The sequence below is a fragment of the Orbicella faveolata genome, unplaced genomic scaffold (assembly GCF_042242905.1).
Source record: "Orbicella faveolata isolate gen_17 unplaced genomic scaffold, um_ofav_v1 contig_2, whole genome shotgun sequence".
Classification (NCBI taxonomy): Eukaryota; Metazoa; Cnidaria; class Anthozoa; order Scleractinia; family Merulinidae; genus Orbicella; species Orbicella faveolata.
The window spans coordinates 1842723-1870000 of NW_028301547.1; the positions used below are offsets into that span (position 1 = coordinate 1842723).

The 27278-nt window shown below is 39.5% G+C and overlaps 2 protein-coding genes across 6 annotated transcripts in view; both read left to right on the forward strand.

The window, feature by feature from the left end:
- The first annotated feature begins 8 nt into the window (after positions 1 to 8).
- On the forward strand, positions 9 to 13707 carry LOC110058493 (uncharacterized). Its single transcript, XM_089289084.1, has 12 exons — positions 9 to 665; positions 2661 to 2841; positions 3701 to 3915; positions 4513 to 4907; positions 7410 to 7527; positions 7980 to 8067; positions 8733 to 8847; positions 9801 to 10056; positions 10639 to 10917; positions 11696 to 11828; positions 12359 to 12439; positions 12576 to 13707. Exons 1-12 carry the CDS (start codon positions 322 to 324, stop codon positions 13608 to 13610), a joined length of 3240 nt encoding a protein of 1079 aa, XP_089145210.1. The 5' UTR covers positions 9 to 321; the 3' UTR covers positions 13611 to 13707.
- Positions 13708 to 15723: 2016 nt separating this feature from the next.
- Positions 15724 to 27278, forward strand: part of LOC110058314 (leucine-rich repeat- and IQ domain-containing protein 1-like) — a 16144-nt gene continuing 4589 nt past the window's right edge. For 3 of the 5 annotated variants that reach the window (XM_089289080.1, XM_020764947.2, XM_020764950.2), the window contains exons 1-25: positions 15724 to 16176; positions 17140 to 17260; positions 17408 to 17505; positions 17874 to 17982; positions 18114 to 18328; positions 18940 to 19014; positions 19298 to 19360; positions 19746 to 19822; positions 19951 to 20781; positions 20947 to 21003; positions 21096 to 21183; positions 21482 to 21634; positions 22061 to 22211; positions 22333 to 22400; positions 22563 to 22688; positions 22844 to 22971; positions 23411 to 23484; positions 23981 to 24074; positions 24452 to 24521; positions 24655 to 24749; positions 25077 to 25134; positions 25871 to 26064; positions 26521 to 26608; positions 26942 to 27061; positions 27151 to 27278. The exon at positions 27151 to 27278 is cut by the window's right edge and continues 60 nt beyond it. In XM_089289080.1, coding sequence (XP_089145206.1) covers positions 16039 to 16176; positions 17140 to 17260; positions 17408 to 17505; positions 17874 to 17982; positions 18114 to 18328; positions 18940 to 19014; positions 19298 to 19360; positions 19746 to 19822; positions 19951 to 20781; positions 20947 to 21003; positions 21096 to 21183; positions 21482 to 21634; positions 22061 to 22211; positions 22333 to 22400; positions 22563 to 22688; positions 22844 to 22971; positions 23411 to 23484; positions 23981 to 24074; positions 24452 to 24521; positions 24655 to 24749; positions 25077 to 25134; positions 25871 to 26064; positions 26521 to 26608; positions 26942 to 27061; positions 27151 to 27278 — 3419 coding nt within the window. In that variant the 5' untranslated portion in view covers positions 15724 to 16038. The remainder of the gene's footprint in view (positions 16177 to 17139; positions 17261 to 17407; positions 17506 to 17873; positions 17983 to 18113; positions 18329 to 18939; positions 19015 to 19297; positions 19361 to 19745; positions 19823 to 19950; positions 20782 to 20946; positions 21004 to 21095; positions 21184 to 21481; positions 21635 to 22060; positions 22212 to 22332; positions 22401 to 22562; positions 22689 to 22843; positions 22972 to 23410; positions 23485 to 23980; positions 24075 to 24451; positions 24522 to 24654; positions 24750 to 25076; positions 25135 to 25870; positions 26065 to 26520; positions 26609 to 26941; positions 27062 to 27150) is intronic. The other 2 variants (XM_020764949.2, XM_020764951.2) reach the window with 2 other exon arrangements.

Sequence of the window (27278 nt, forward strand, 5' to 3'; positions counted from 1 at the left end):
ACACGGTCCGTTGCCCATTCGGTCAATTCTATTGATATGGCGACTGGTCACCGCTCATATCGGACTGCTATTGTGTATCGTAATTTCTTTTGTTCCGTCGCATTCTGGACACAAAAGCGGGCGGTTTGCTTACAGTTAATTATCGCTCAACTCTGGCCAAAGAAATGGAGCGGATGATTGAGACTAAAAGAGCGTTATTGTTCGCAATGACCCTTTCCGACAATGATTCCTTCGTGTGGCCATTTGATTTCCTTCGATCACGCTCAGTATTGAGCAGCAAACGTCAATAATCATCGCTCACTTCAGTCCGAGAGGTTGTTTATGGCGAATATCAAAGTATTTGCACGTTTAAAACCATGTCAAGATATAAATCAGGAATTGATCAAGCGTGAAGATCGAGCAATTTACATTTATCCACCTGGACAAGTTTCGCCGAACGCTTCCACTAGCTGTATCACGAATCTACAAGAATCCAAACCCCTCAGATTTCGCTTCGTGCACGTTTTCGGTATGAAATCATCGCAGAAGAATGTATTCGATGTAGCCGGAAAGGATATTGTCAAACAATTTCTCGAAGGATACAATGGCACAATATTTGCTTATGGACAAACGGGAGCTGGCAAAACTTACACGATTCAAGGTGAAGGAGTCGATAGTTCCGACGGGTAAGTACTTAGTGGTGAACTTGATCTGCCGTGTTTTCTAAGCTCAGGTATCCTGAAGTAGCTTGACTTTGAAATTTGCTACTCGCGATTCGTTTATAGATGCTTTTGCTTTTATTTTTAATGTATTGACTTCAATTTGTGTTTAAAAATTCTTCTGTATTGTTAGGTAATTTAGAGGGTACGAATCGAACCTGTAAAAAAACAACTGAATTGAACGTGACCTTACATAAGAAAGGTCTTCTCAAATTTCTCCTGTAACCTGGACATTTTAATCTGCCTTTTTTTAACACACTCATGAAAGAAAAAAAACACGTGTCTTACGGTAATCTTGCTTAATTTTAATTTAAACTGTTAAATGCGAAATTATTCGTTTGAAGTTGGAAAAAATCCCAATGGTATGCAACTGCAGTTATGCAGCTTTAGAAAGTGCCAAACTCCCAGGGGATGGTTTTTAACGACTGGCGCGTGACAGGCGTCACGAGAAGTCTTTGGTGATCTTTAAACTTTGCCAGTGTAAGAAATTACTTCAACTGCCATTTTGTACTGGATTTAAAAACGTACACAATGATTTTGGATTTCAACAAATGCTATCTCCCTTAGTATGGTGAAAGATTATTTTTTTAAAAAATTCTGTGTTATTTTTTTTTGATTCTTTGTTATTCAGCTTATTTCGTTACTAAATAGAAGAACCCATGTTATCCATGCTGGAATGAGAATTTTCATCCTGTTTAATCATGAGAGTCTCTCGCAGACTGATGTTACTCCTGGTCTCACATATTAAAGGAATGTCGTAAAGCTCGTCGCAAAGTTAAGAATGATACCAGATTGGATTTTTGAGGCATGGCTGATTCATTGTAACCCTTAAGAGGTTTTAACATGGACTTGTTTATTATTGAGCGATAAGTGACACATGTGCATCCAAGAATAATGTCCGAGACAAGAGAGATTACTGCACAACTAATTGCCACTGGCACTATTGTTTTAAGCTTCCTTCGAAGACAAACCTTAAAAGGTATCATTAGTGTTCAGTGACTATGACAGGTTGAAGTAGACCACCAATCATGTTAGTAGATTCATGTGGGACGCATTCAGATCAATGTGATATTGGGAGTTTCCCAAAATCGCATACATTGGAAAGAAATTTGAAAAATTTAAAAGAAATCCTTGATTATGTGCTTAGGACACTTTCCAAATTTCAGGATTTTTTCCTAGTCAATCTCCTTTTATTTGTAAACAATTCTATTTAAATGTGTTCTTTTAGACTCAGGGACGGTGGAGCGGGGGGTGGGGGTGGGGGGCCTTTAGCTTCCCCAATTTCAAGCAAAAATATATAAAGTAATAATTTTACAAATATCTCCAGACCCCCTACAAGTTAGCCCTCCCTTGTTAGCCCCCCCCCCCCCCACCCCCCGCCAATTCAAAATATGCTCTGCCATCCCTGACACTGCCGAGGACTACATGTAGGCTCTTTAGGGGAAATTCTGGATTTCGCTTAGGGACTACTACATTTACCTGAGAACAAAATCACCTGCACTAACTACATATAAAAATCATGTTTTAATTACTACCTTCATTAAAAACAGCTGCATTTATATGTACAACTATTGCTGCTATGGGAACCCTTGATAATTGATATTTATAGATAAATACTAGTTACATGTATGCAACACAGGGAAGGTTGGAGGTAATACGGTCAAATGTACAACTTACAGCTCTCCTGTATTCTGATTGGCTATATTTTCTATGGCATGGTATAAAACATGGCCAGGTGTTGCATTAATGGCTAGGCACTCTGCAAATTGACTGTGTTTGAGGATGATTTTGTTCTCCTGGTTTGACCATCCAGAGGAAAGTTTTTCTTATAAAAAAGTTTATTTCAAAAAGTTTTGTTTGCATTGAAAACCAGTTGCCCTCCTGCAGACAATATTAATGAAACCACTGTATAATATTGTCGTTAATACATTTTGTAAGATTGTTGCAACCTTCTGTTCTCAGGTCTGACTACAATGGACTAATCCCTCAAAGTCTGTCGTTGATTTTTCAAGATGTTGCCCATAATCAGCATGACACAGTCAACATTCATGTGTCATTCCTAGAAATTTATAAAGAGACAGCATATGATCTGCTGGGTCCTCTTCTGTTTAGAGGTTCGAAAAAACCCAAGGAATTGTCAAAGGTAAGGCCTGGTTCACACTAGTGACATAACATCATACTGACATAACCACACAATTGCTTTTGTTGGTCATGTTCATGCTGTTATGTTGCTATCATGTCATTATTTTGGGATGTTCACACTGCAATCCTGACAACACGTCCTTCTTATGTCATTCTGTTTATGATGTTAATCTTATGTTACTTGTGTGTATGAAAGCTAATAATGTTATATCTTAAGAGCAGTCCACCATTATTCCAGGCTATTACCTTACAGCATTCTCAACAATTATTTTTAATTATTAGAGGCTGGACCAGTTAACTTTTGATATTACAGAGAAGAAGTTGCTTAATATTAGAAATACCAGAGTATGATGTAAGCAAGAGCAGGATAACCTGATAGTTTTAGAAGGTCGTTTTTTGGGATGATCCACGTACACATAAAACACACACTGGGATTAGTGTTATAAATATTAAAAAAACAACAACAACAGTTGTTTGTTGGTACTTCTCTCACTCATTTAATAATTCATCGACTTAAAACAAAGAAAATCACAACCGTGAAGGAGGTTTGGATACCCGGTCATAATTAGCACAGATTTTGACGATTTTACTTCTCCATTTACTACTTAGTTTTTGTTTCAATCAAGAAGAAATATCAAACACTCAAGACAGTGTTTCATTGCCTATCCAAACACCTTGAATTTTGTCAAAAAATACTCCATTGCGTGTTGCATTTTCAACTCTCTTCTTGGTGTTTGGATATCCCGATGAAACACTGTCTCTCATGTTTGATGTATTACATCCAGAGTAATCTTGAGAAAAGCTTACTGTAACTGAGATGTAACCTTCGTGATTTTTTTTTTTCTGTGGTCACGTATCAGGTTTTGGTGACAATGGGTGGAAACGAGTCTTGTCACCTTCATGGACTTTCTCTTCATCGTGTGACATCAGTGGAGGAGGCGACCAAGCTCTATCAACTGGGTGTGGCAAATCGAAAGACAGCTGAAACACCTGACAATCAGAGGTCGTCTAGATCACATACTGTATTTAGCATTATGATATTCAGGCAGAAGCATGGCACAGAGTTATTTTTAAGGTGTGTATAAGTCTCACCTGGGGTTGTTTTGTTGTAGACATTTTGTTGCAGATTTTGTTTAATGTGTAACCCCTTTCAGCTCCAAGCTTTCGTTGATTTGATTGCTGCTTTTTTGCTCGACCCCACATAACTCTAGTATAATGTCTCAATTTCTGGGTTGAGGGACAAGCAGGTAACTGACATTTTAAGCTTCTCTTGGAAATTTAGTGGGAGATGCAGTGGCCTAAATTGTAGTCAATGGTTAGTGGAGCAGTCCAGGGTCAAGCCTTAGCTGGAGTTACTGCATTGTGTTATTGGGCAAGACATTTCTCTCACAGAACCCCTCTCCTCCCAAGTGTATAAATGGGTAGCAGCAATTTTAATACTGGGGTAAACCTATGATGCACTACCGTTCCACCCAAGGAGAGTAGAAATTCTCCTAGTTGCTTCATGCTAGTTGCTTCCAGACAAGAGGAAAGTCCCATTGCGTATAACCAGGAGGATCCTCCCTGTCTAAAGTGCTGAAAAAAATTAAGTCATATCTTGACCATTGCCCCCCTTCCCCTATCTTACAGCATATCTAACAGTAGTATGATCATTTTTCTCTCTTCACCAAAGGTCAAAGCTGAATCTGGTTGACGTAGCTGGATCAGAGCAAATATCAAAACCAAGTGCCAATGAGCAACATCTTGGTGAAGCGAAGTTCATCAACCTGTCATTACATCACTTGGAATCTGTGATCATTGCCCTGCAGAAATTTAATGTGAGGTCCTTGAGAAATTGCAGTCGAAAGGAACAAACTGGGAAATGTTCCAATTGCTGCTCAAGTGCAACTTTGCAGAGAACTAGAAGTGTGGATGGCACTTCAAGACCAAGACTGAATGGAAGACTCATTAGTGCAAGTGCTGTAGAGCTAGGAAATGGAAAGAACGCTGTTGTTGCAGCAGATTATGAGCCTGTTCAGGTTCCCTATAGGAATTCACTTTTGACTATGGTTTTACAGGACAGTCTAGGTGCGTGAACTCACTCACCTCTTGTACTAATATTAAGACCTGTGGAGGCATGGTGGCCTCCTGGTCAGCGTGCTCGTCTCCTGATCAAGTGGTCGGGGTTTGAGCCCTGGCCGGGGACATTGGGTTGTGTTCTTGGGCAAGACATGTTACTCTCACAGTGCCTCACTAAACCCAGGTGTATAAATGGGTACCGGTGAATTTAATGCTGGGGGTAACCCTGCCACGGACGAGTATCCTATCCCAAGGGGAGTGGAAATACTCCCAGTCACTTCATGCTACAGAAACAAGGATAAACTCCCACCTAATGGTCCACTTGGCTCCTATGCAGACTTTACCTTTTACCTACTATTAAACTAGTAATAGTTATCACTAAATCTGCCCCCGCTTTCTTTTATTTCTGCTGATTGAAAACAGTAATATTGAACATTTTTGTATGAACTAAAACTGTTATTTTTTTTTGTAAACTATATCACTCATACTGTCCCAGTAACTTAGGCATCTTACCCTGAATATGATCCAAACAATCAACTAAGTTAACTAAACCAACACATTCTGTTTAACTCATTCTATCGACTATTCCATCACATGATATTCTTTACATAATACTCTCACGAAGCATTTACAGCAGAGCAGTTTACCATATCTCGTTAGAATGGACGCAAAAAGTACTTTCAGGGAAAAATGGTTGCCTTCATGAAAACTAATATTTCTTTTACAAAAATTTCACTCAGTAGAACTTTATAGGGCAAAAAGGTTAAAAAATTATAGCGAACCAAAAATTAAGTCAAACTACTCTGCTGTTCCAATTTGACGCTGAAACAAATCATTTGTCTTGATATACGAGCGAACGTATCTCGAAAGCAGAACGGAAGTCGAGTTTTTTTCCGAGATGTAAACAGAAGTATCACGTTACAGTCACCATATATGCAAATTAGAGTCAAGCTTTTTGACTTCTACGAAAACGCTGCAAAACATTTACATTTACATTTGGATCCCTGCAGAGTCACCGAGTCCACCCATGAACTCTACGCCACGTAGGATTACTCAGAACAAATAAGCGATCCGAATAAACGAGATCAGGGCCAAAGGTAAAACTGGCGATCAGAAGGGTATTTAGCTATTTATTTGCAATTGAACCACACTGCCCTCAAATTCCTAGTGTACTTCAGAATTTTTTACGATACCTTCTGACGTGTTTTTCTCCCAGAATCCATCTTCAGGATCTTTGAAAACGTTTTCAATTCGTTCTAGATGAGAATCTCGGCCATTTCGAAGCGAATTTATTTGATCGCGCTAAAATCGTCATGCATGCATGCAGGCCATATTGTAATTGGAGTGTGTTTTTGACCTTGAAATGCTGCTCGAAGATGGCGAAATGCGAAGTCGTGCTTGGGAGACTTTGAAATGCTGCTCGAAGATGGCGAAACGCGAACTCGTGGTTACAAGAACCTTAAAATGCTGCTAGAAGATGGCGAAACGCGAACTCGTGGTTGCAACAACCTTGAGATCAAGAATTTCATTTACCCGACACCATCTAGGCGACCCAGGCTTGATTTCCGGCGGTTTGGTGAGCCCGCGTTCCTTGCTGCACATTACCCGAGACCACCGTGCGCGCCTAATTTCATCAAATCGAGAACGCTTCGCATACTACCGACAAATTTCTTTCTTTTTTGAAATTCCCTGTATGTATACACGCGGGGAATCCTAGGGTGCCTCCTCGGGTTTTGGCCTCTGGGCCAAAACCCTGCGGGGGCAATTAAGACCTACATGATAAATCTGTTCCAATCCTCGTATCCTATTATATGGGATGGGAGACCATTGCAGGTTATGCCGAGCAACAATTTTCTAGTATGATATTTGCTCAAAAACACAGCATCATCCTTCAGTTGAGCCTCGACCTTGATAAGCAATACAGATCAGGGACCCCTGCGACCATTTTAAATTGGTGGTAGGGCTAAAAAATCTGTCCAAGACAAACAAACATTAAGGGGCTCTGTTCCGCATTTATCATGTATTTGCGTGCCATTTGGAGCTCTAAAAAATCAGCCCAAGCAAAGAAGTGGTAGGGCTTAGCCACACCAGCTCCTCCTCCTATGCAGTCCCTGCAAGTGATAGAAAAATGTCAATAAGAACATCCATGGAATATGTGCCGCGCCTAGGACAGCAACATTGTGCTTACATATTCAAAACGCCATGATTTAAAGTGGTGTTTATTTGAAGAGGTCCATCTGCATCTCCTTGACTCTGATACGGTAAAAAAGGTGATACTGACACTCTAAACGGAGTTTTGCTTGTGTTTGCTGCCGTTTTTGGATGAAATAATAGTTGATGTCTTGCTTAAAATAGCTTGTAATGACTTTTGAATAGGTACCACCTTACATGAAATAAGTAGAGCCTTCAAACGACTGACTTATCAAACTGTCTTAAGAATTAGTGCATACTCCTTGATACGACGTTGTCCTTTTAATTCTAACTATCTATAATATTCTCTTAAAACCGCAGGTGGGAATTGCAACACTGCTATGATTGCAGCTTTGTCTGCTGAGGAGAAAAATGTGTCTGAAACCATTTCGACCTGCAGATTTGCTCAAAGAGTAGCGCGAATCCTGAACAAACCCATGTAAGTCAGAATTCAAGGAACAATTTGAAATTTATGTATTACATAATCTGACCCTAATCTCGGATGAAGGTCTCGAGTTATTTTCCAGTTTAACGAAACACTTCTGTCAGGTTTCCCCAGGTTTTTAATTGAATCTAAAGCCTGAGGTTAAAGGATAGAAAAAAATTGCATTTGTCATGTTTGCTAACGGATTGTATACTTTTCCAAGCATGCATGTGTGGTGTTAAGCAAGAATGTTATCTAGTTATCTATGGTTTTACATTGGTCCAATGCCGTGTGTGATTTTTTTAATGCTTCAAATGGTAGTGGTGAAAGTCCTAACAAGCATCTGACTTTTGAGATGCGCCTAGGGATACAAAGCTGTGTCTGCACAGCATTCATCGTTTATGTACCTGTAGCACACAAACACGACTGATAACCAAAACTAAATGTTGCAGTCCTTTTAATTTCAGACAGAATGAAGAGGTTGACAAGAACATTGTTATAAGACGTCTTCAGAGAAGGTTGGCAAAGCTCCACCTGGAGCTAGCCAATTACAAGGTACATTTCATAGCACTCAAGTTAGATGCGACATAGTTGGTAATGTGCAGCCTTGTCTGTGCTGAGTTTACTAGATGTTCTGTTGACCTTTTTCTGATCCCTATTATTGCACTATACAAAAAGTAGCTTTGATGTACAAAAGCACTGCAAAATATCGAGGCCAAAGAACTAAGTTATGAGGGTCTCCCAGGGGTTCTGGGGGCCTCCCAGGGACTGGGGAACAAAGGAACATGATCATTTATTTGAAGGGAACAAGGGATATTTTTGGATTAAAGTGAAATTTTCAAGGAATCATCATCAAGGGAACATGCTACAACCCTCCCCCCTGGAAGAATCATTAACGTGGAACGCGTTTGAGAGGTAGCCGCGAGGTGGAGCGCGTATTTTAGAGGTAGCCGTTTAAAAGGGCTTCTTAAAATCATAGGAAAATAACTGACTAAGCGTTTTTTCAAGACTAAAAAAAGTGGCAGTAATATTGAGATGGTCGTATTATTGCAAGGCGGAGTTCCACTGTACCCTCACCGTACCCTCAGTGGGCCATTGCCATTAAATACTTACATTCAAGCTAGTGGCACTATTCAAGCGGAAAGGATGAGCAATTAAAGGTAGCCTCGCAGCGGCTAAAGCTGTGCTAACAGTTTTTGTTGTGTTGCGTTACTTGTCAGCACGATTCAGTCACATTGCGGTCGGATGACGAGAGCAGTCTCGAGAACGAACATGAATGTGTTGATGTGATGCGTTCTTTTCTTGCTGGAAGAATAAATGATCCAGTGGCACATGGTGAGATCTTCTGATAACAAATGTAACTTCTTTCGTTTGAAAACGCGTACTTTTTTATGCGTTTTTGCCTGTCCTCCAGACTAAAATGCCCGAAAACGCTGATGAAAATAGGGACTTTCCAAAACGGTTTAAAAGTGGAGTCTTGGAAACGCATCGTTTTGAAAACGCTCCGTGTCAAGTCTGGATAGGTGAAAACGGAGGCATTGGAAAACGGTGACGAAAAAAACGTCATATTCTGTCGCTTCCATCAGCGTTTTCGGCGGTTTTTTAGTGTGGACGATAGGCGAAAGCGTATCAAAAAGTATGCGTTTTCGATTGAAAACTTATGAATGTGGACAGGTGAAAACAAAACGAAACGCTAGTGTGGGCGAAAATGTTTTGCTTCGTTTTGGTTGAGACGAAAACGGATACTAAAGTGCGGTCGGGGCCTTAGTCATCAATGCTTGGCTTGGACTTGAAGTGATTTACACACATACGCATTGATTGGCGATGTTTTGGACACGAAAAAGTAAAATTCATATCTTCGAACCACCCTTTAATTTTTCTTTTTATTATTTAGACGCGACCCTATCGGTCGGCATTTTCACCATTTCGGTTTTGTTTCTTGAATTTCATCCCGGTCGACCGGGCTGAAATTTACGATAGGAACTGGTTACCGGGCTCATATGAAGAGGCGCTTTCTGTTTGTGCATTACGTGTTTGTTGGAACACGAATCGTTAGGAGCCCATGGGTCATGGGCTCCTGGAATCGTTAATTTCTGGTGCGGCATCGAAATCACTTGCATGGCTAGCCGAGCTTAGCTACTCATACAAAGAAAGTCATGAAAGTTCAGAGAGTTATGGCCGACATCTGCATGCAGAAAGAAAGCAGCTAAAAATATCAGCAGCAAATATTGAAAGCTCAAAAACTTGCCAAGTTGTCTCAAGTACTTTTCTTCGACCGTCACTGACAGGTATCAACACACCACGAAAGTTCCGCACCTCTCTACGTTACCTGAGACAGATGGTTGTCAGGTCCAGCTCCCAGGTTATGAGTGATGGAGACCAGGGACTGCAGTCCAGTGATGACAGGGACAGCGGCGTGCGCACAAGCAGTGAACCCACGTCACCGCTGACCAGTGAAGTAGAGAGTGATGTGCATTTGGTTTCTAATTTCATAGCCCAGCTGCCATCTCCAGCACCCGACATGGCTAATTCATCGCAACACAGGCATGTGACCATAATCGTCTGGTTTGTATTCTGTATTCTGCACACAATACGTGCCTGTTTTTCTGGATTGCTATTCGTTGCCTGATTGCAAATCCAAAACTACTTATTTTCCCATATTTGTTACAACTGTTATGTGGAAGGCGCGGTGGCCTCATGGTTAGTGCGCTCGTCTCCGGATCGAGCGGTCCGGGTTCTAGCCCTGGCCGGGGACATTGTGTTGTGTTCTTGGGCAAGACACTTTACTCTCACAGTGCCTCTCTCCACTCAGGCGTATAAATGGGTACCGGCGAACTCAATGCTGGGGGTAACCCTGCGATGGACTAGCATCCCATCCAGGGGGGAGTAGAAATATTCCTAATCGCTTCATGCTACAGAAACCAGGATAAGCTCCGGCCTGGAGGGCCACTTGGCTCGTATGCAGACTTTACCTTTACCTTTACCTGTTACACCTGTTGCTCAAACCTGAGGGCATGAGCAAACCTGTTTTTCTCTTGCCAATAAATACCATAAATAAACTTTTCTAACAGCTTACGGAATTACACGTTTCTTATTTTACTAAAGAACACTTTTTGTATCGTACAGATGGAGTATCACCACCCATGAGAGCGGGATTTCATTGAGCACTGAGAAAAATGAACCAACACCAGACAGGTCATTACCAGGCCCCTCTCGTGAGATGCCTCAGCCGCCAGGGCCTGGGACGAGTGAGGTATCTACTCAGACTTGTCTACTGAAGACTTGCGAAGGAAGGAAAACTGGACAGAAGGACGTCTGTTTAGGAGAGGGGAGAGTTCAACCCGCTGGCACTGGGCACGAGAATGTGTTGATATGGGAGCTGGAACTGCAGAAGGAGACACTTTTGTAAGCTATTTTTTGATTGTTTGCACCCGAGTACATTACTTACGAATTACAGATCACATCTTACTATACACGCCTTGCATACGGCGACTGCTTCCGCAGTGTGAGCAGCAGTCAAAACCGAACTGTCCTACCGGCGAAGCGAGACGATAATAGTCTTTTTGCTCGCAGCTAACAAAAATAAAGCTGATGATAAAGTAGCTTTGACCTCTTCTAACACTTAAGGACGTTCGCGCGAAAATTTTCCAACATTTTTTTTTTTTCTGAGACTACCACTGTAAGATGATGAGTTAGTTATGTCAGAAATGTAAAAAAAAAATGGGGGGTCACCGACTTCGTTTTGGAGAGAACACGCCCGGAAGAACACCCGAAATCTGAAAAAATTGGGCGTCGTTAGCGAATAAGGCCACATTGTCTGTAAGCCCAAAATATTGCAATGATATCTTTGAAGTGAAATGTTCCCTGCCAAATATTGTTTAAGTGGACCTATTAAGTGAATTTAGTCAACTGGTGAGGTTCCTTAAACAACAAGTTCGCATTTAGCGACCATAGTTTCACGCACTTTGCAGCCGCAAGATGGCAGGATTCGATGTCCCGTGGACAGAAATCTGGAATTTTTTTTCAACTTCCCACGTTGATTCTTTGTTCATTTTTTGGACAATGTGGAGATAATTGTAAATAAAATCTGTTTATGGAAAGAAAAGTAGGGGTCACTACTCTTGGGGGCTAGCGTCATCCGGATCATCACTCTTGATAAACCACTGGCTTTATTTCCTTGCAGGAACAAAAGCAAAATGTTTACTTCCCGTTTGGCTGAGCAGCGCGCACGTCTCGTTGTTATGTTGAGGAGGGGCGACCCTCCCGAAGAATTACAAAATGAGAAAATTGTGGAGTTGCACCTGCAGAAAAAACAGGTTTGTGTTACAGTGACTATTATTTTGTTTGAAGGTTTTATTGAAGATTAAATGTTTGTTTTGGCCTGTTTAAATGGACTGAACAACAACAACAACAACAACACGTTATTTAACCACGCGACACCTAGGAGCCCAAGCGCTCGTTAAAACGTGTGCATGAACTCAAAATTGTATAAATGAAGAAAAAGAAGAAATAGGATAATATAATCTATGTAAATATGTAATATACAATAGATGCCTAAAAATAGTTATGTACAAATATAATAAGAAATGAGTTGTTTAAACCTAAAATAATTACCTAGTAATCGTTAAAAAGTACAAAAACGTTCCCTATTTCCAGAAAAACTACGGAAGCAGACCCTCATTACTTCACAGCTAAAACAGCAACTGAAATAACCCCAACCCAGTGCGTCTGTCTCCAATTGTTTTCTTCGGGGAGGGTGGCTGTAACACAGGCTTACAGTAGAGCCCGTCAGATTTTGGAATTTTGCCCAGTGTTGATACAATTGTTAACGAATCTTTTTTTGTAGCGGGAAGTGGAGAACAAACTGTCGTTTGTGATAAAGAATCTAGCGGATCTGAAGTATACTGATCGTCTAAAACAAGGCCAGGTTTGTGCTTTTATTCATGAAAACAGTTTCTGAAAAGAAAATCGATCGTAGCAAGTAACGTCCTCAAGAGAACTTAGATGATATCTGAAGGCACGGGGACAGCTGTTGAACTTCATTTATTTTTTTCTTCCACCAGACGACAGAGCAGCAGCGTGCGGGAACACAAACCTTCAAGGAGTTGGAACTTAAAGAAATGTCCACTCGTCAAAAACTACTTTCACGCCGAGAACAGATGCGAAACCTAATTGGCTTCTCGAATACGACGCCGTCCCACCAAGCGGCGCGGTCGACTTCAAGCTTCCGGTCTGGAACTAGTCATTCAAGTTTGCCAAGGACGTCATCCATGACGTCATATTGGGAAGATGGTGGGCGAGATAGCGGAACCCAGTATCGCTCTGTAACGAGCTCACCAATCTTGTCTATTTCTTCTTCGAAAAGCAAAACCATCGTTGCCAAACCAGTGGCGTCGAGACGAAGACTGAGCGACACTTTGCCTCAGATAGGCAATGTGAAACCATCTTCTGAAAGTTCTTTGAATTCCAAGAGAGGATTTTCAAGCCCGGGAAGGTTTTCCGGTAGAAATAAACGCGGGACGTTGAGAAATGTAGACACAAACTGCCCGATTTCTCATTATATGAACAATTCCCACCAGACTTTGTACTACAAGTCGACATTTCCTCGTCGTATTGAGAATGGTGTGTGTTCTGACTTGCATGGTACAGAAACTGCACAAAGGGCAATTCCAAAAAGGCACAAAGCGTACGCAAGTAGTGAATCCAAGTTTGCAAGAAACTCTTCTAGTGGTTGTCTGCAATTGAAAGAACAATCTTCCGACCCCGGCAAGGTGGAATACGACACGATAAAGCCAAGCGTGGAAGATAAGTCAATTACTGAAAGTGATACCATTGAGGATCAAGCTGAACGGAGCAAACAGGAAAGCAAATGCGACCATCAGTTTGAGACTTTACAGCTGCAATCTCCTGGCAAAAAGGCGACAAGCAAGTCAGGTGGAAACATCCCAGGACATGATATCCCCTCTGCGACTTTTCTCAACAGAGAACAGCGCCTGCGAGTGTTGAGAATTCGCCAACTTGTTAATGCGGCAGAGGTCATACAAAGAACATGGCGTTTGTACAAGAGAAACAAGAACGGCGAATGTGATATAAAATAGTAGGTTTCTATGCGCGTCAAACGCTATCATTTCAGGTTTTCGTGTTTTAAATTCGAAGTGGCACTGAAAAGTAAAGTGAGGGCAAAAAGTTAAAAAACAGGGTGTAAGGAAAATAAAGGGATGTTGAATATTCCGGGCACCAGAACTTCCTCCCAGAGTTCGGCTAGTGTTGGTAGGAAGCTTTAGTAAACCATGACGGCGACGCCAACGAGACTGTCGCCGTGAGCCGAACAATGGTTCTACACGTGCGTTTTGAATCGTGGTACATTTCGTACTCGTCATCTGCAAAACAACAACGCGAAATGACCAAATTCTACGTATTTTGGAGAACCTGAACCGCAACGGCTAATTTTTCGTATTTTCTTTTGGAATTGAACGCTGTCGTAACATATTTAACTTGAACAAGGTTTTAGACCGCTAGACGTACTGACTGACAGATCTACACAGTAGCGACATTCGAAAGTAAAATGTAAATCCATTTTTACAGGAACTCATCCTCGGCGTTACCGTCATTGCTTAAGCACCCTAGCGAGAGAGGTTTGGGAGGAGAGTTATAGAGGAATGTTTTTTTTTTAGCTCATGAAAGTCATAGGGATTTTCTTTGAAAAATGCAGACCTGCATGGTCTTAAACTGATGTCATTGTGGCAGCAGTTCATTGGTGTAGGTGTGAATCAACTGTACAGGTACTTTCCATTCAACCAACAATTCCAGCAATTTAGGAACGGCTGTGAAGGGCGTGAGAATTTCTTGGAAAGGTTGCCAGAAAATCCGAATACTTGTGAAGTTTTGAAATGGAAACTAACCGAGCGAAACTTCCAGAAATCGAATTTGAATTGAACGGAGATTTCTGAAAAAAAAAAAAAACGGCAATTACGTGTATTAAAAGACAAGCTTTTCGAGGTTGTCATCTTTATGAGAAATTGTGGGAAAAAATATTTTCTATTCTAGCCTAGTGAACAAGAAATTGCTGTCCCGTTCCCGAATCCACCGAAAATTTTAGGAGCTTCAAAGCGGAATTTTGGTCAGATAGAAAGCATCTTATAGTTAAACATAGTAATTCTTCACATGGTAGCCCTACGTTTTGAGCCTCGGGGCTACTGCGGTAAAAAAGTTATTTATTCCAAGTAAATATATTTTGAAACGAATCTTAAACTATAAAGGGGTTCCTTTACACCGGTCAGGAATTGGGTTATAATCTGAAGTTTATTTTTAAAGCGGTCTTTTCCAACTAGCGGAGAGTTAAGTGGAATAAGAAAAAGCAGACGACGAAGTAAACAGATTACTTCCCATCCTTTTTCACTTTAACATTAACTTATTAGAGGATTCATATATTAAAGCACATTACACTAAGTTATTGTACGTAGAAATAAATAATTTGAGGTAAAAAATAGATGTGTTTTTTTGTCTCACGTTTTCGCATATCAATTTTGGCATTGGATTTCAATCCGTCTATTCTTTATCATGCATTTACCCCAGTTTAACGTGCCTGGAGTTTCTTCCGGTTAAGCCTTTCCACAAATATTTGGATATTTTGGAGGATATTGAGAAGTTTCCGAGATATTTAGAAAATATAAAGCTATTTAGAAACATTAGGGATGTTTTGAAATTTTCATAGTTTTTTTGGGGTTTCCCTGTGTTTCCCTCGCTTTTTTCTTGAAGCAATATTCAGTTCTATGCCAGAAATAATCCAGTTCATCAATTTCCCGTTTGAAAATGTATTCAGTATCTCTAGAAGCGCGAAAGCAGTAATCTTTTAAAATGGAGGATCCTGGTAGCATCGACGTGCCTGAATCTTCTTCCTCAAAGAAAGCGGTGTATTTTTAAAACATAAGAGATATTGAGAGAGTTTTTCGAGATATTAAGGAAAATGCTTTGTGATATTTACAATTTTTAAAAGAATTCTCGGCAAGACATTTAGGCGATTCTACGTGATATTTGAGACCCTAACATCGTCTCTTGACGAAATCTCAGATCTGTTTTTCTTCAAAGTAAAGCATTCACTTTTAAATACCTGCTTACCCTACCCCCAAACATTCGATCTGTCCCCTCCCCCCCCCCCCCCCCCCCCACCTCCGATTGGGCAGTTACCCTTATTTTGAAAGCGGAAAATGGAGCGGGAAAGCGTGATGCAGACGAGGTTACCTGCACGTATCCCGCAGGGAAGTGTTGCTACGTAGTCTAGGGTAATGGTTTGTTGGAGGTACTCTAGAACGTTCTTGGCGAGGGTCCGGTCCCTTCCCCATTACTTCACAAGCTAAGATGACCACAGCGGTATCCGCGTAAGAGAAAACTTCGTCATGTAGTATCAAGCGCGCCATTTTGGTCGCGAAGAGACTGTTTTGATGCAACCAAGCTCTTTTTGTCTTCTAAGAAAAAAATTAAAGAATGATTAGATACCTAAACAAGAATGGTTTTAGTTAAGAGGAGATGACTTGCATCTTAGATGACGATGAAGCAGACATCGAAGCAGAAATTCAGCGGGAACTGGAAGCCCTTGGGGATGACAGTTTGCAGATTGAAGATGTGGAAGACAACACCTCAACTAGCACTGTGAAAACAGACCATGTAAGCCCTAATAATAAACTTAGTTTTCACAGAACTTAATGAAATTTACTCTGTCAGATTTAGATTTAATATTTTAATTCAAACTGTAGCAAGATGCAGCAAATTGTAGTCATCTCATAGCCTGCTAGATCTGCAGTTTCGTGTAAACATCTGTGTAAGCTTACTAGATAGTTCTATAAAACGTCGAAACTTGCATTTCCAAGTAAAGGTTTTAGGCTTATTACTTAGTCAGGGGTACATTAGAGAAATAAGTGTTGTAGTGGTAATTATGCGTACTCTACGAGGTTAAATTAATTAATGTTATTTTTTATCATTATTTCGACTTCTTCATATGCAGGTCCGAAACCTCCCCATGGTATTTTTTGCATGGAGATTGGATTTTTGTAAGCTAATTGTATCGATGTTTTTGGCATAACCTCACTTTCTGTGCAGGGAAGCCATTTAGCATTCAGTCGAGAAACATTTCCTGAGATCCTATACTTTATAATTAGGCATACAAATTGTATCATTCTATCAGGGTTATGTCAAAAGTACCAGGCTGCCAACAAAAATCACCATCTACCTTATAATCTCAGCCACTCTGCTGGGTTATTCTTCCAATTCTTTCCAAAAGATTCCAAAATCAGCCACCTACTCTGTCAACTAAAGGTACTAATCCAATTCTGGCCCTCTCTCTGTCACGTAATGCTACTTTCTAGAGCCAGGTAGCTTTGTGTGACAGAGAAAGTGCAAAACTCGACAAACTTGCAAATGGCAGGAATTAGCAGGAAATATTCACTCATCAAACAATCATGAAATTTGTGATCACATGATCACTTTTTTGAATCCATGATTGAAGCCAATGGTGCATGCAATGGCCTGAAAAAAAAAGCTATTTCAAGAGAAGTCTGAGATCGATAGTATATCATTAGGACGAGTAACCTATGACCCCTATCTGATTTTTCCTTCCTCTGATATACTTAGTCTCAGGAGAATGCTCTACCAGATTCAATTCAGGAATATTTGAGACTCTTGCAGTCAAGAACAGAAGGTGCTGAGGAGGAAGTGAAAGAATGTGAAATTATCCTGGAAAAATTACCTTCAGGTATGTTATAGGTTACATGTAGTAATATCAAAGCTGTTTATAAAATGTTAAAATCAATAAAAGACAAAGTTAAATTAATGATTGAGATTACCTTAAATTAAAGATCAAGTGTTTAGTGTTGTTATGTAAAATATTGCATCCTCACAGAGAGCCTGGTGAAAGAAGATGCAGCTTTGCTTTCACAGAGAATAAAGGAAGAACTTGGTGAAGAATACAAAGAAAATCCACTTGCTCTGAGAGATCAGGTGAACTGATAGTAACAATGCTCTTAACAATAGACATAGCAAGCACAATGCATGTAGAATAAAGAAACTGAAATACATCTAAGTTGTACATCTTTCTCAAATGTATACTACAAAATTTAAATGTGTGGGTAGGGATCTAAATTAGGCTCAATTACCAGCCACTGTTTTGGGGAAATTAGCTTGTGCTCATTCTCCTCTCTTCTTGGGGAGGAACATGGCTGAACCTGAGAGAACAGTGGGAATCAAACCTAGATCTAACTACACAGTCACAGGAGATGACAGTTTATATATTAGTTGACGATAACTAACAAGGGACAGGAAGACAACTACTGAAAGAAACGTTATTTTAAAGAGAACATCTTTTTTAGGTTTTCGCAGAGCTTGAGGAAACAGAGCTGAGAGAAGAAAGGGAAAAATTAGCCAAAGAAAACACCAATGAAGAAGACAATCAGTATGCCTTGGATATCATCAGACCAGGTAATAAATACTAATTTTAATGGTCCAGGATTAATTTTTAATGCTCATCTACATACCTGAATCAACTTGGTGATTGAAAGTCATTTTTTTTATTAAAAATTAACTAATTTTTTGTAATGAACTGATGTCAGGAATTATAGAAGAAATCCAAATCCTAGAGGAAACTGCTCGACAACAGTTGAAGGATTTAGAAGAAAAACAAGCAGAAAAAAGTCAAAAGAGAGATGAGTGGTACCTGGAGAGAAGGCGAGAAGAGGAGGCAAGACGTGCAAGAGAAAAAGAGGCTCGTCTTCAGAGACAGGTGCAATTTGAGGCTGCACAAAAGAAATTACTCCAGGAACAAAAGGTATGAAGAAAAGAGCTGTCATATTCTGGAAATGAGAAATTATGAAGAATTTTACAAAGAATTTATTCTTATACAACTAATAATTTCATTTTTTATAAAGATTTACCAGCTGCACTATCGAAAACTATTGAAACACTAAAAGACATCAGAAATAGACAATCTCCAGGGAAAATCGAGATTTTCAGTGCAAATATGTGTATTATTCATGTGATTTGTTATGAGCAAAGTCAAGTGCAAAGGGAGGATAATGTTTCATGCATGATGCTAATTCATGTGGAAAAAACTTGACAAAAACTGTGAGCCTGAACAATACCGTAAAAGTGAATCAAATCAATCAACCAAAAATGGAATATTACAATTATATGGTCAACATGACTGGCGAGGGAAGGTTTTGGCTGGTCAAGTCACCATTCTGGACAGATGTTGTCCATTGACCAGCCGTAATTTTGAGTCCTGACATGTGATGTTGATAAACAAAAAGTCTGCAAGCTGTTAGGTACCTGTCATTTTCGTAAAGAAGAATTCCATATGTTTTCCTCTGGTGTGCATTTCACTTTTGCCCTTGTTAATATCTATAACTAGGTAACAAAATTTTGTTTGTAATTTAAAAGGCTCTTCAATCTAAACTTGAGGCAGAGGCAAAGGAAGAAGAAAAGAAATTACAACAAATAGAGGAACAATTCCAGGTGAACAATCAATGCAGTTATAATTTTACTGTTAGATCAAAGTCATCTACCTAACTGCAGTATAAGCTAATAAAATAATGTTAAATACCAAATAAAATAATGAATCAAAAGTTAGTTAGTTAGCATTTTCGATTTACCTTCCTGTGTGACATGATAATGTTTTTGTTCCCAATCAGTGATCTCTCTACTGGTCAATATGAGAGACAAAGGAGTTTTCTGAAAAAAATTAGATAGCATTTCTCACAAAAGTAATATTTTGTTGACCAATTATTTTCTCCCATAGGTTGAGATAAGGGCATTAGAAGAAGAAAGAAAGAAGCAGAATGAGGCATTTGTTGAGACACAGGTACATAGATTATGAGTTAATTGAAAATTATGAAGCAAAATATGTGAAACCTCCACTTACAATCTTTACAATCTGGTTAAGACTGTACCCATGTTATTTTGTTCCTGAGGTGGCGCCTAAGAGGGTTCTCTCAGACATCTGAGGCAGTGAAATGAGATTTTACGATTGTCTTAGATCAGTAGATAGGCAGAAACAGAGGCTTGATATTCCATTTGTGAGATTGCTATTGGATAAAAATGCAAAGGTGTAAGGTGATGACGGCATATTTTATTCACAGACAAAAAATTGACATAAGCTGAGCTCTGTTATGCCATGTAATTCTATTCTTGATTGTCTGATAACGGATAACTATAAAATGTTAAGTGGTTTGGTTCTTGCACCACAGCAAAAAGAGGCAGAATATCAACATCAGAAAAAAGAAGTTGCAGCAACCAAACTACAAAAGTTCTACCGAGGCTTCAGGTATGACCATCTCAAGTATATGGAAATTAATTTCCTTGGAAATTATCTTAAACTGATTTAAATGGTCAATTTAAAGGAAATATTAAAAAAACTTTATAGTGTTGATAATATTTTATCTGTTGATTTAGAATTAGAAAACAGTATCAACCATTGCTGGAAGCTAAGAAGTTGGAGAGAATAAAAAGGACAAATGAGGAACTGGATCGCATTGAACGAGTTGAAAGAAAATTGAGAGAGGAAGCAGAGAAAAAGAAGCTTGAAAATGAAAAGAAGAGGAAAGAGGAAAATGAGAAAAGGAGGAGAGAAGAGGAAGAAAGAAAGAAACAAGAGGCAGCTGAGAAGGAAAGAAAATTGAAGGATGAACAACAAATCAGAGAGCAGGAAAAGAGACAGAGAGAAGAGAAAAAGAGAATTGAGGAAGAGAAAAGAAAACAGGAAGAGGTGAGAAGGAAAAGGGAAGAAGAAGACAAACGAAGAGAAGCAGAAGAACTACAACGAAAAGTGGAAGAGGAAAAGAGACAAGTAGAAGAGGAAAATAGGAAGAGAGAAGAAGAAGGAAGAGAAAAGGAGTTGGATGAAAAAAAGAAAGAAGAAGAAGAGAGAAAAAGAAGAGAAGAGGAAGAAAAACAGAAAGAAGAACAAAGAAGAAGGAAAGATGAAGAGAAGAGAATGAAAGAAGAGAAAGAAAGATTAGAAATCGAGAAGAGGAGAGCTGAAGAAGACAGAAAACAAAAAGGAAAGGAATTACAAAAAAGAGAGAAATCTAAAATTGATGCTGAAATGAATACTACACAAAATAAATCAAGTCCACCAGAGCAGACGGAGACATCAGTGGAGCAAGATGAGGGTAAGACAGAAAATAATGCAGAAGCACTGGAACAGAAAGTGGGTGGCTTGGCATTGACAAAAGATCTAGAGGAAAGACGACTACAGTGGGTCAAAGAACACACTCCTTGGAGGTAGATGATAAATAATATGAAAATATTTATCTTCCATTTGATATTTGTCATTACCTTGTTCTTGTTAACCTCAAACAAAGAGGACAAATTGGTGAGAAGAATCAATATTTAGTCGTGTAAAATATGCAAATGTTGAGCGTGTTTGTTTCTTTGTTTTTTCACCAGCACAACATCCACTGTAGAGGAGAGAATTCATCCTGTAGCAACAAAGTCTAGACCAAGGTAACTAAATATCATGGTCCACAAACATGGAAGTTTTTTCCTCTTGCTCTTTATCACGGCTAAATAAATTGGTTTTGATTTTCTCTTAACAGGAGAGTGTTTTCAGCTAGTAAGCATCTTCCTGTTTTAACAGAGGAACAGCTGTTGATGTCCTCGCCTCCTAACACACCTCTCTTCAGGGTAGGATGTTTATTAGTTTATTTGGTTTCTTTTACTCTGAAGTATTGCTATGTGATTATTGTGCCCTGGGGTGGTTGGGGGGGGGGGGGTAGTGGGGTGCTCCGATACATAAGCCATATGGGTATGGTTTTCAGACAGTGTAGTCTCGGATAGGGTATAGAAATCAGACAGTTTTGGTCTACAACAGGGTATAATTTACCGGAAAAGGGGCCAGTGTATAAATAATTTAGTCTAGAACAGGGTAATATCCAGGGTTCTATAAATGGAAATTGAAATGTTAACTGGTTTGGTATTCCAGGTGAAGTACATTGCTCTAAGAGACATTCCAAGCTGTAGTATGCAAAATCTTAGTCAGTGTCCAGATGTGAGGTCACTGATGCTTCAGCACTGTGGATTACTGGCTGTTGAAGGTTTGGACAAGTGTAAGGAATTACAGGAACTTCATGTGAAGGTAAAGTGCTTGCAATGACCACTTGATATGCGAACTAAAGTAAACTTGCAAATTATTGATTTAGAATATGTCATGTTTCCAAGTGCTGTCGATTTACTAGATAATAAATTGGTATTTCTCTCTTCAGTTACTTCTCAGCTGTGTACTATATAACTCTTCACAAGGTGCAAAGAACATATTTTTTCCAGGCCTGCCAAAAGGCCTATATGTCACAGTCACTAGAAAATCCAAGAATGTTTCTCACCCATCAGCTGAGTAATGGATAAAATCCCATACCCCCTTGGGTATTGGTCAAGACTAAAATATTATTTTGCATCACAGTTCACTTGCAGCAAACTTAAGCTTTGGTCTGGTAGCTGTTTTACAAGGTAATAGTTAAATGTCGTAATTGAGCAGAGGAATGCTTTGTGCATTCATTCATTTCAGGACAACAAGATTGAAGCAATCAACTGCAAAGATCTTCCAAAGCTGGAAACAATTTCTCTAGCTAACAATAATTTAGCATCCATCCATGGTTTAGAAGGATGTAATTCTGTGGTGTCTTTGGACTTATCAAATAACAAGATCACAAGGATAGGTAAAAATGCTGCTTTTGTTGATAACAAATAAATACAAAATGTTATTTAGTTATTAATAATTAATATGTTGAATTCTCATCTTAATTTTAAGGTTACTTATAAATCCTTTAATTCATATAGGAGATTTGACACCTTGTAGCAAACTGCAGCAATTGTTCATGGACAATAATCAACTTATTAACTCCAAGGTAAGTCCAAGCAAGTGATGTTCATAATTATGTTGAGGGGATGGTGTTCTGAAGGTAGTTTATAAGTAATGTATGATATCTGCATGTAAAAAGTTGTTAACGAAACCTAAAAATGTAATAAAGTTCTCCAGTGTGTCTTACTTAATTTTGTTTTTTCTATAGGGTTTGTCTTGTCTGAGAAATCTACAGCACCTAAGCCTTGCGCATAATCACTTGGCTCGCATTACTGAGATTGAAAACTGTATGCTGCTGCAGATGTTGAACCTTCAGGCAAATAATTTGCAAGAAGTAGGTTGATATCAATTTTTGCAGTTTGTATGATAAACAGTTTGTGTTTTTTTATGTTTTATGATTTTGCTGTCATAGAACTGGTTGTACACTGCATGACCTCTCAAATTCTGCTCCAACTCATTAGCTATATTTTACGGTTTCATCCATTACAGCCTCCTCACCTTGTAAATACAGTCCTCTTGAGAGAGTTGAAACTTGACGACAACAGCATTTCTTCCATGGAGTCCCTGTCAAAAGCGTGGCTGCCGTTGCTCCAGACTCTCAGTGTTAGCCAGAACAGGTGAGAGCTACAAAATGTTCAACTTGATACTCCACTGATTTGTGATGCAAAAAGAGGGCTTAGTAGCCTAAAGAATTACCGTTATATACTACTGGAGTCTTGGAATGGGGTGCTTAATGTCAAAGTTCTCCCTCGGCAATTTTGTCTGGTTGAGTAACAAATTTTGCCTCCACTACTCATCTGGACACACATTGTGATAAAATTGGATATGGTGGAGAGAGGCAATATGCGAGTTTAGTATCTTGCCCAAGGATATGAGACAGAATGACCCTGGCCAGTCCTCAGCCCAGACCGCTTATTTCAGAGTTTTAAAGTGTTATCCACGAGGCCACCAAACGTCCAAGTTGGGGGTGGGGGTAGAGGGGGGAGGTCAGGGCACTTGATATCTTGATATTATCCCACAGGTAACTTTTAGTACTAAAATATTTTTTCTTTGCAGCATTTTTCAGTTAGCACCTCTTGGTAATTTGATCATGCTGGAGACTTTGGACATAAGCAACAACCTAATATCAGGTAGAAAACCTGCAGCCCTGCTTTGCTAGCATTTTGTAGCAACGTTTTGTCATGAAATAAATGTTTTACTCTCCAAGAGTGACGCAGTAACAATATACATGTTAGCAGTCTCATGACCAAGGCAACAAAGTAAGAAATACACAAAAAACACCACTCAGCTCGCTCATGTCTTCTTTGTGTTGTTGATTATTTATCATTGTTTACCAAAGAAGTGGCGACACACTAAGCCTCACCTTTATCAAGTTTTAGACATTTGTAAGACTTCAGTTCCTTGTCAACTTATTATGTCAGCTTTGAAAGCAAAATAGTGGTTATGCCCCCCACCCCCGCCCCCCCCCCCCCCGCTCCTCGCCTCACTAAATTGTTTGTGTACTAATAAAACGTTTTTAACCTCCAATTTTCTTGTTTCACCTTCTCTTCCTTCGTGAAGTTAGGGTAAAGTCATTAGTAACAATTAGTGCCATCTCAGTGTGACCATAGAATTTGTATCTTTTAGACACAGACAGTCTTGTACCTGGTCTACAAGGCTGTCACAGACTTAGAACACTGAAGGTTGAAGGGAATCCTGTTTATGAAGATCCTAACTGTAGGTAAGTAAACAATGGCATTATTAATCGTGTCTTTTATTCGTGCAAGAAGCGGTTATGAAGTGTGTCACACAACGCTTCTCTAGTGCAGAGGGGCTTTGCGTGACGTTCCAAATATCAGGTGCAAGCAGTCAGTGACACATTTCCTTATTGTATTAAATCGTGAAATACAAGATTTAAATATGATCTTAATTTGTGTCTCGCAGTAATATTCACAAACCCACTTCTAAGCTATTATCCTCATAAGTCAGTGGCAGGTTCCTAAAACGACTTACTCATTTTCCTTTTTGTCTGTCCTAAGGGACCCCCACAGGGTACCCCTCTTTGCTCTTTACAAAGGTCAAAGGAAATTGTTGTGAAATCTAAAATTACATTTGCAGGGCTTTGATACTAGAGGCCTTACCAGACCTTCGGAACTTAGATGACGAGGTTATGCACGTGGAAAGCAAGGTAAGAAAAATTGCTTCATAGAAGCTTACTACTGAGAGACCAATAGGTAAAATCACCCAGCTTTCACTGACTGAATATTGATGCTTTGGTTAGCTATGATAAGTGACCTGGACCCTCTGTATCTCCATTGCAGGTCACAGATAAAAATCAAGTTCTTTTTATTGCCATGTGCCAGAGACAATTCCAATCTCAAGATGCCTTGAGTGCAAGGCATGAAAAGGAAGTTAGGTGAGTTCAACATGGATTTTTATGAAGCTCTATGGAGAACTACTGGAAAGAGCGACATTTTCTATCTCTATGCTACGGAAAACAGCGTTTAATCGACTCTGTGGGTGCGAGTCGTTCTTTCGCATTCTTTGTTATTACTTTGTTATTTTAAAGTGACTGAATTTTTTTTTTTCAGGCGTATTTTCGCAACTGCCTAAATTGCGTTCATAAAATGCGATTATCCCTCTTGTCCTTAGAACTTTATCCCACAGTTCAAATACATGTCTCAGGTTTTCACTTGCGTAAAGTGACTTCGATAACACTAACATTGCGTGTATTTTGCAACAGCAGTGTGGAAACACAAGGAAGAGATCCGGAGCGTGTTTTAACAAGACTTAGTTTATTGGTAAGACTGGTTATTTTATTCTCAACTGTTTACTAGTTTAGGCGGGAAAGGTAGTTGAATTTTCTACTATTGTTTCGCGCCACCAAATAAATACACTAATGCAAAACACTATGAGAAAAATCCGGCTATTTTTGCAAACCTGGGCTAGCTAAATTAAAATTAAATGCTGGCTTGTCTCTGAGTTTGACATCAATTCCCTTTTAATGCCTGCGCCCTTTGGTGAAAGGTAAATTACACGAGAAGGTCATCAAAATAGCTGAGGATTCACGGGGAACTGCGTTAACTCAACACAACAAAACACAACGACGCAAAAAAAACAACACAACGCAACAAAATGCAACACAGCACAACAAAACAACACAATAAAACACAACACAGCGCAACGCAACACAACGCAACGCAACAAAATGCAACAAAACACAGCACAACAAAACAAAGCAAATCAAAACACAACGCAAGAACAAAATACAACACTGCAAAATAAAACAACACAACACAACAAAAAACAACAACAACACAACAAAACACAATAAAACAATGTAACATCACACAACACAATACAGTAAAATACAACGAAAAACAAGACAGCATAATTCATTTGCTGTAAAGTGATTGACGAACCCAAAGTTTAGTTATTTCATAACAGGTACAGTAAGCTGTCACTTATCACCTGCCTTTCAGTAGAACTCTTGACCGTTTCCTGTTGTTTTTTCTTTCTACTAAATACTAACAACAGAGTCAACACAACCAAGAACGCTTTCAACTGGCGGTGAAACATCTGCTAGAACATGAGAATTTCAGCCCAGATAGTCTGCATCATGTAGTCAAGGAAGAGAGATCTCGAGACGTGAACACAACTGAGCAAAAGACAACTGAATCACGCGTGGACCAGGACATCGAACAAAGAAGAAGAGATTCTCTGGATCCTCTGTAAGTTGAAAAATTGCTAATGATGGTAATGGGCAGGGAAGCTTGAGAGTTCATTTGACAAATAGTTTAAGGCCACCAAATTGAGTGAAATATTAAAATAATCACTTGAAGCAGCGAAGGAACATTTCATTAACACAACGAATATATGAGAAAATACGGATGGACAAAAATTGAAAAAAGATTAAAACCGATTGCAATATGGGTCTTTGAAAAACTGTAAGGCAAAACAGTTTTCACGTTAACCTGGTTTGTTTGTCACTTTTAATTGTTAATGCCTGGGAAACATACTTCAGTGTTTGTGATGAAGCTATGGTTTTGTCATTTAGTTTAGATCCATAGAAGTAATTTCTTCGCTAACATTAGTTTCGTAGCGAGAATTTGGAGTCTAAATGGAGAAAAAAGGTTACCACAGCTTTCAACGTTAAGTAAACGAATTACTGTGCTTTGTATGTATAGGAAAGAACGGCACGTTGCTGCAACCAAGATACAGGCACTGTGGAGAGGATGGTATATCAGACATTTGATTGATGTCAACACCGCCAAGGTGGGTTAATCTTCAAACACTTTCAAAGGAAGACATTTTTCCGTCCGGATCTGTTGCCTGAGCCCGCGTTTTTGTCACTAAAATTGCTATGTAACGTTTTGTCGTGTTGGCGTCCTGCTCACGTGACAACTTTCGGAATGCTCGGAAGCGCTCACTTTGTTTTGATTGGAGAATGAAACATGAAATCTCTTCGAGTGCTCCGATGAAGATTTGCCTGACTCTGGTGCCTCAATTGAAATAATCTAGTGATGAGCAAAGCGTGCAAAGCGAATAGCTTTTTTTAATTCAGTGTAACAGTCGTTGTATAAACTAGAATATCTCTTTTTTCCACAGTGGTTTGCAGCTGTGACCATTCAGGCAGCATGGCGGGGCTACATAGTTCGTTCCCAACTGCAACGACAACCTGTAGAGCCGTGGGATCCACGGCGAAATTCAGCAGCTACTGTAATACAGGTAAGACAAAAACTGAGACATCTTTGAGGTATTCCATCACGTCAATAGTCGATAAAATTTTGCGATCACATTTGTCGTTTCACAAACAGGCACATTTCCGTGGCCAGAGAGTTCGCCGCCGTCTGAACGAAGTTCTGAGAGCAGCTCAGTTCTACGATGACGAGGGGGAGGAAGAGTTTGATTACGACGAAGAAGTGGACCTGACGGCGTTTGATTT

Excerpts from the sequence above, each read along its gene's own strand:
- LOC110058493 (XM_089289084.1), top strand. The coding sequence starts at position 322 with ATGGCGAATATCAAAGTATTTGCACGTTTAAAACCATGTCAAGATATA. Across the intron at positions 10,918-11,695 it reads CTGCAGAAGGAGACACTTTT|GAACAAAAGCAAAATGTTTA; the intron begins GTAAGCTATTTT and ends ATTTCCTTGCAG. Across the intron at positions 12,440-12,575 it reads ATCGTCTAAAACAAGGCCAG|ACGACAGAGCAGCAGCGTGC; the intron begins GTTTGTGCTTTT and ends TTCTTCCACCAG.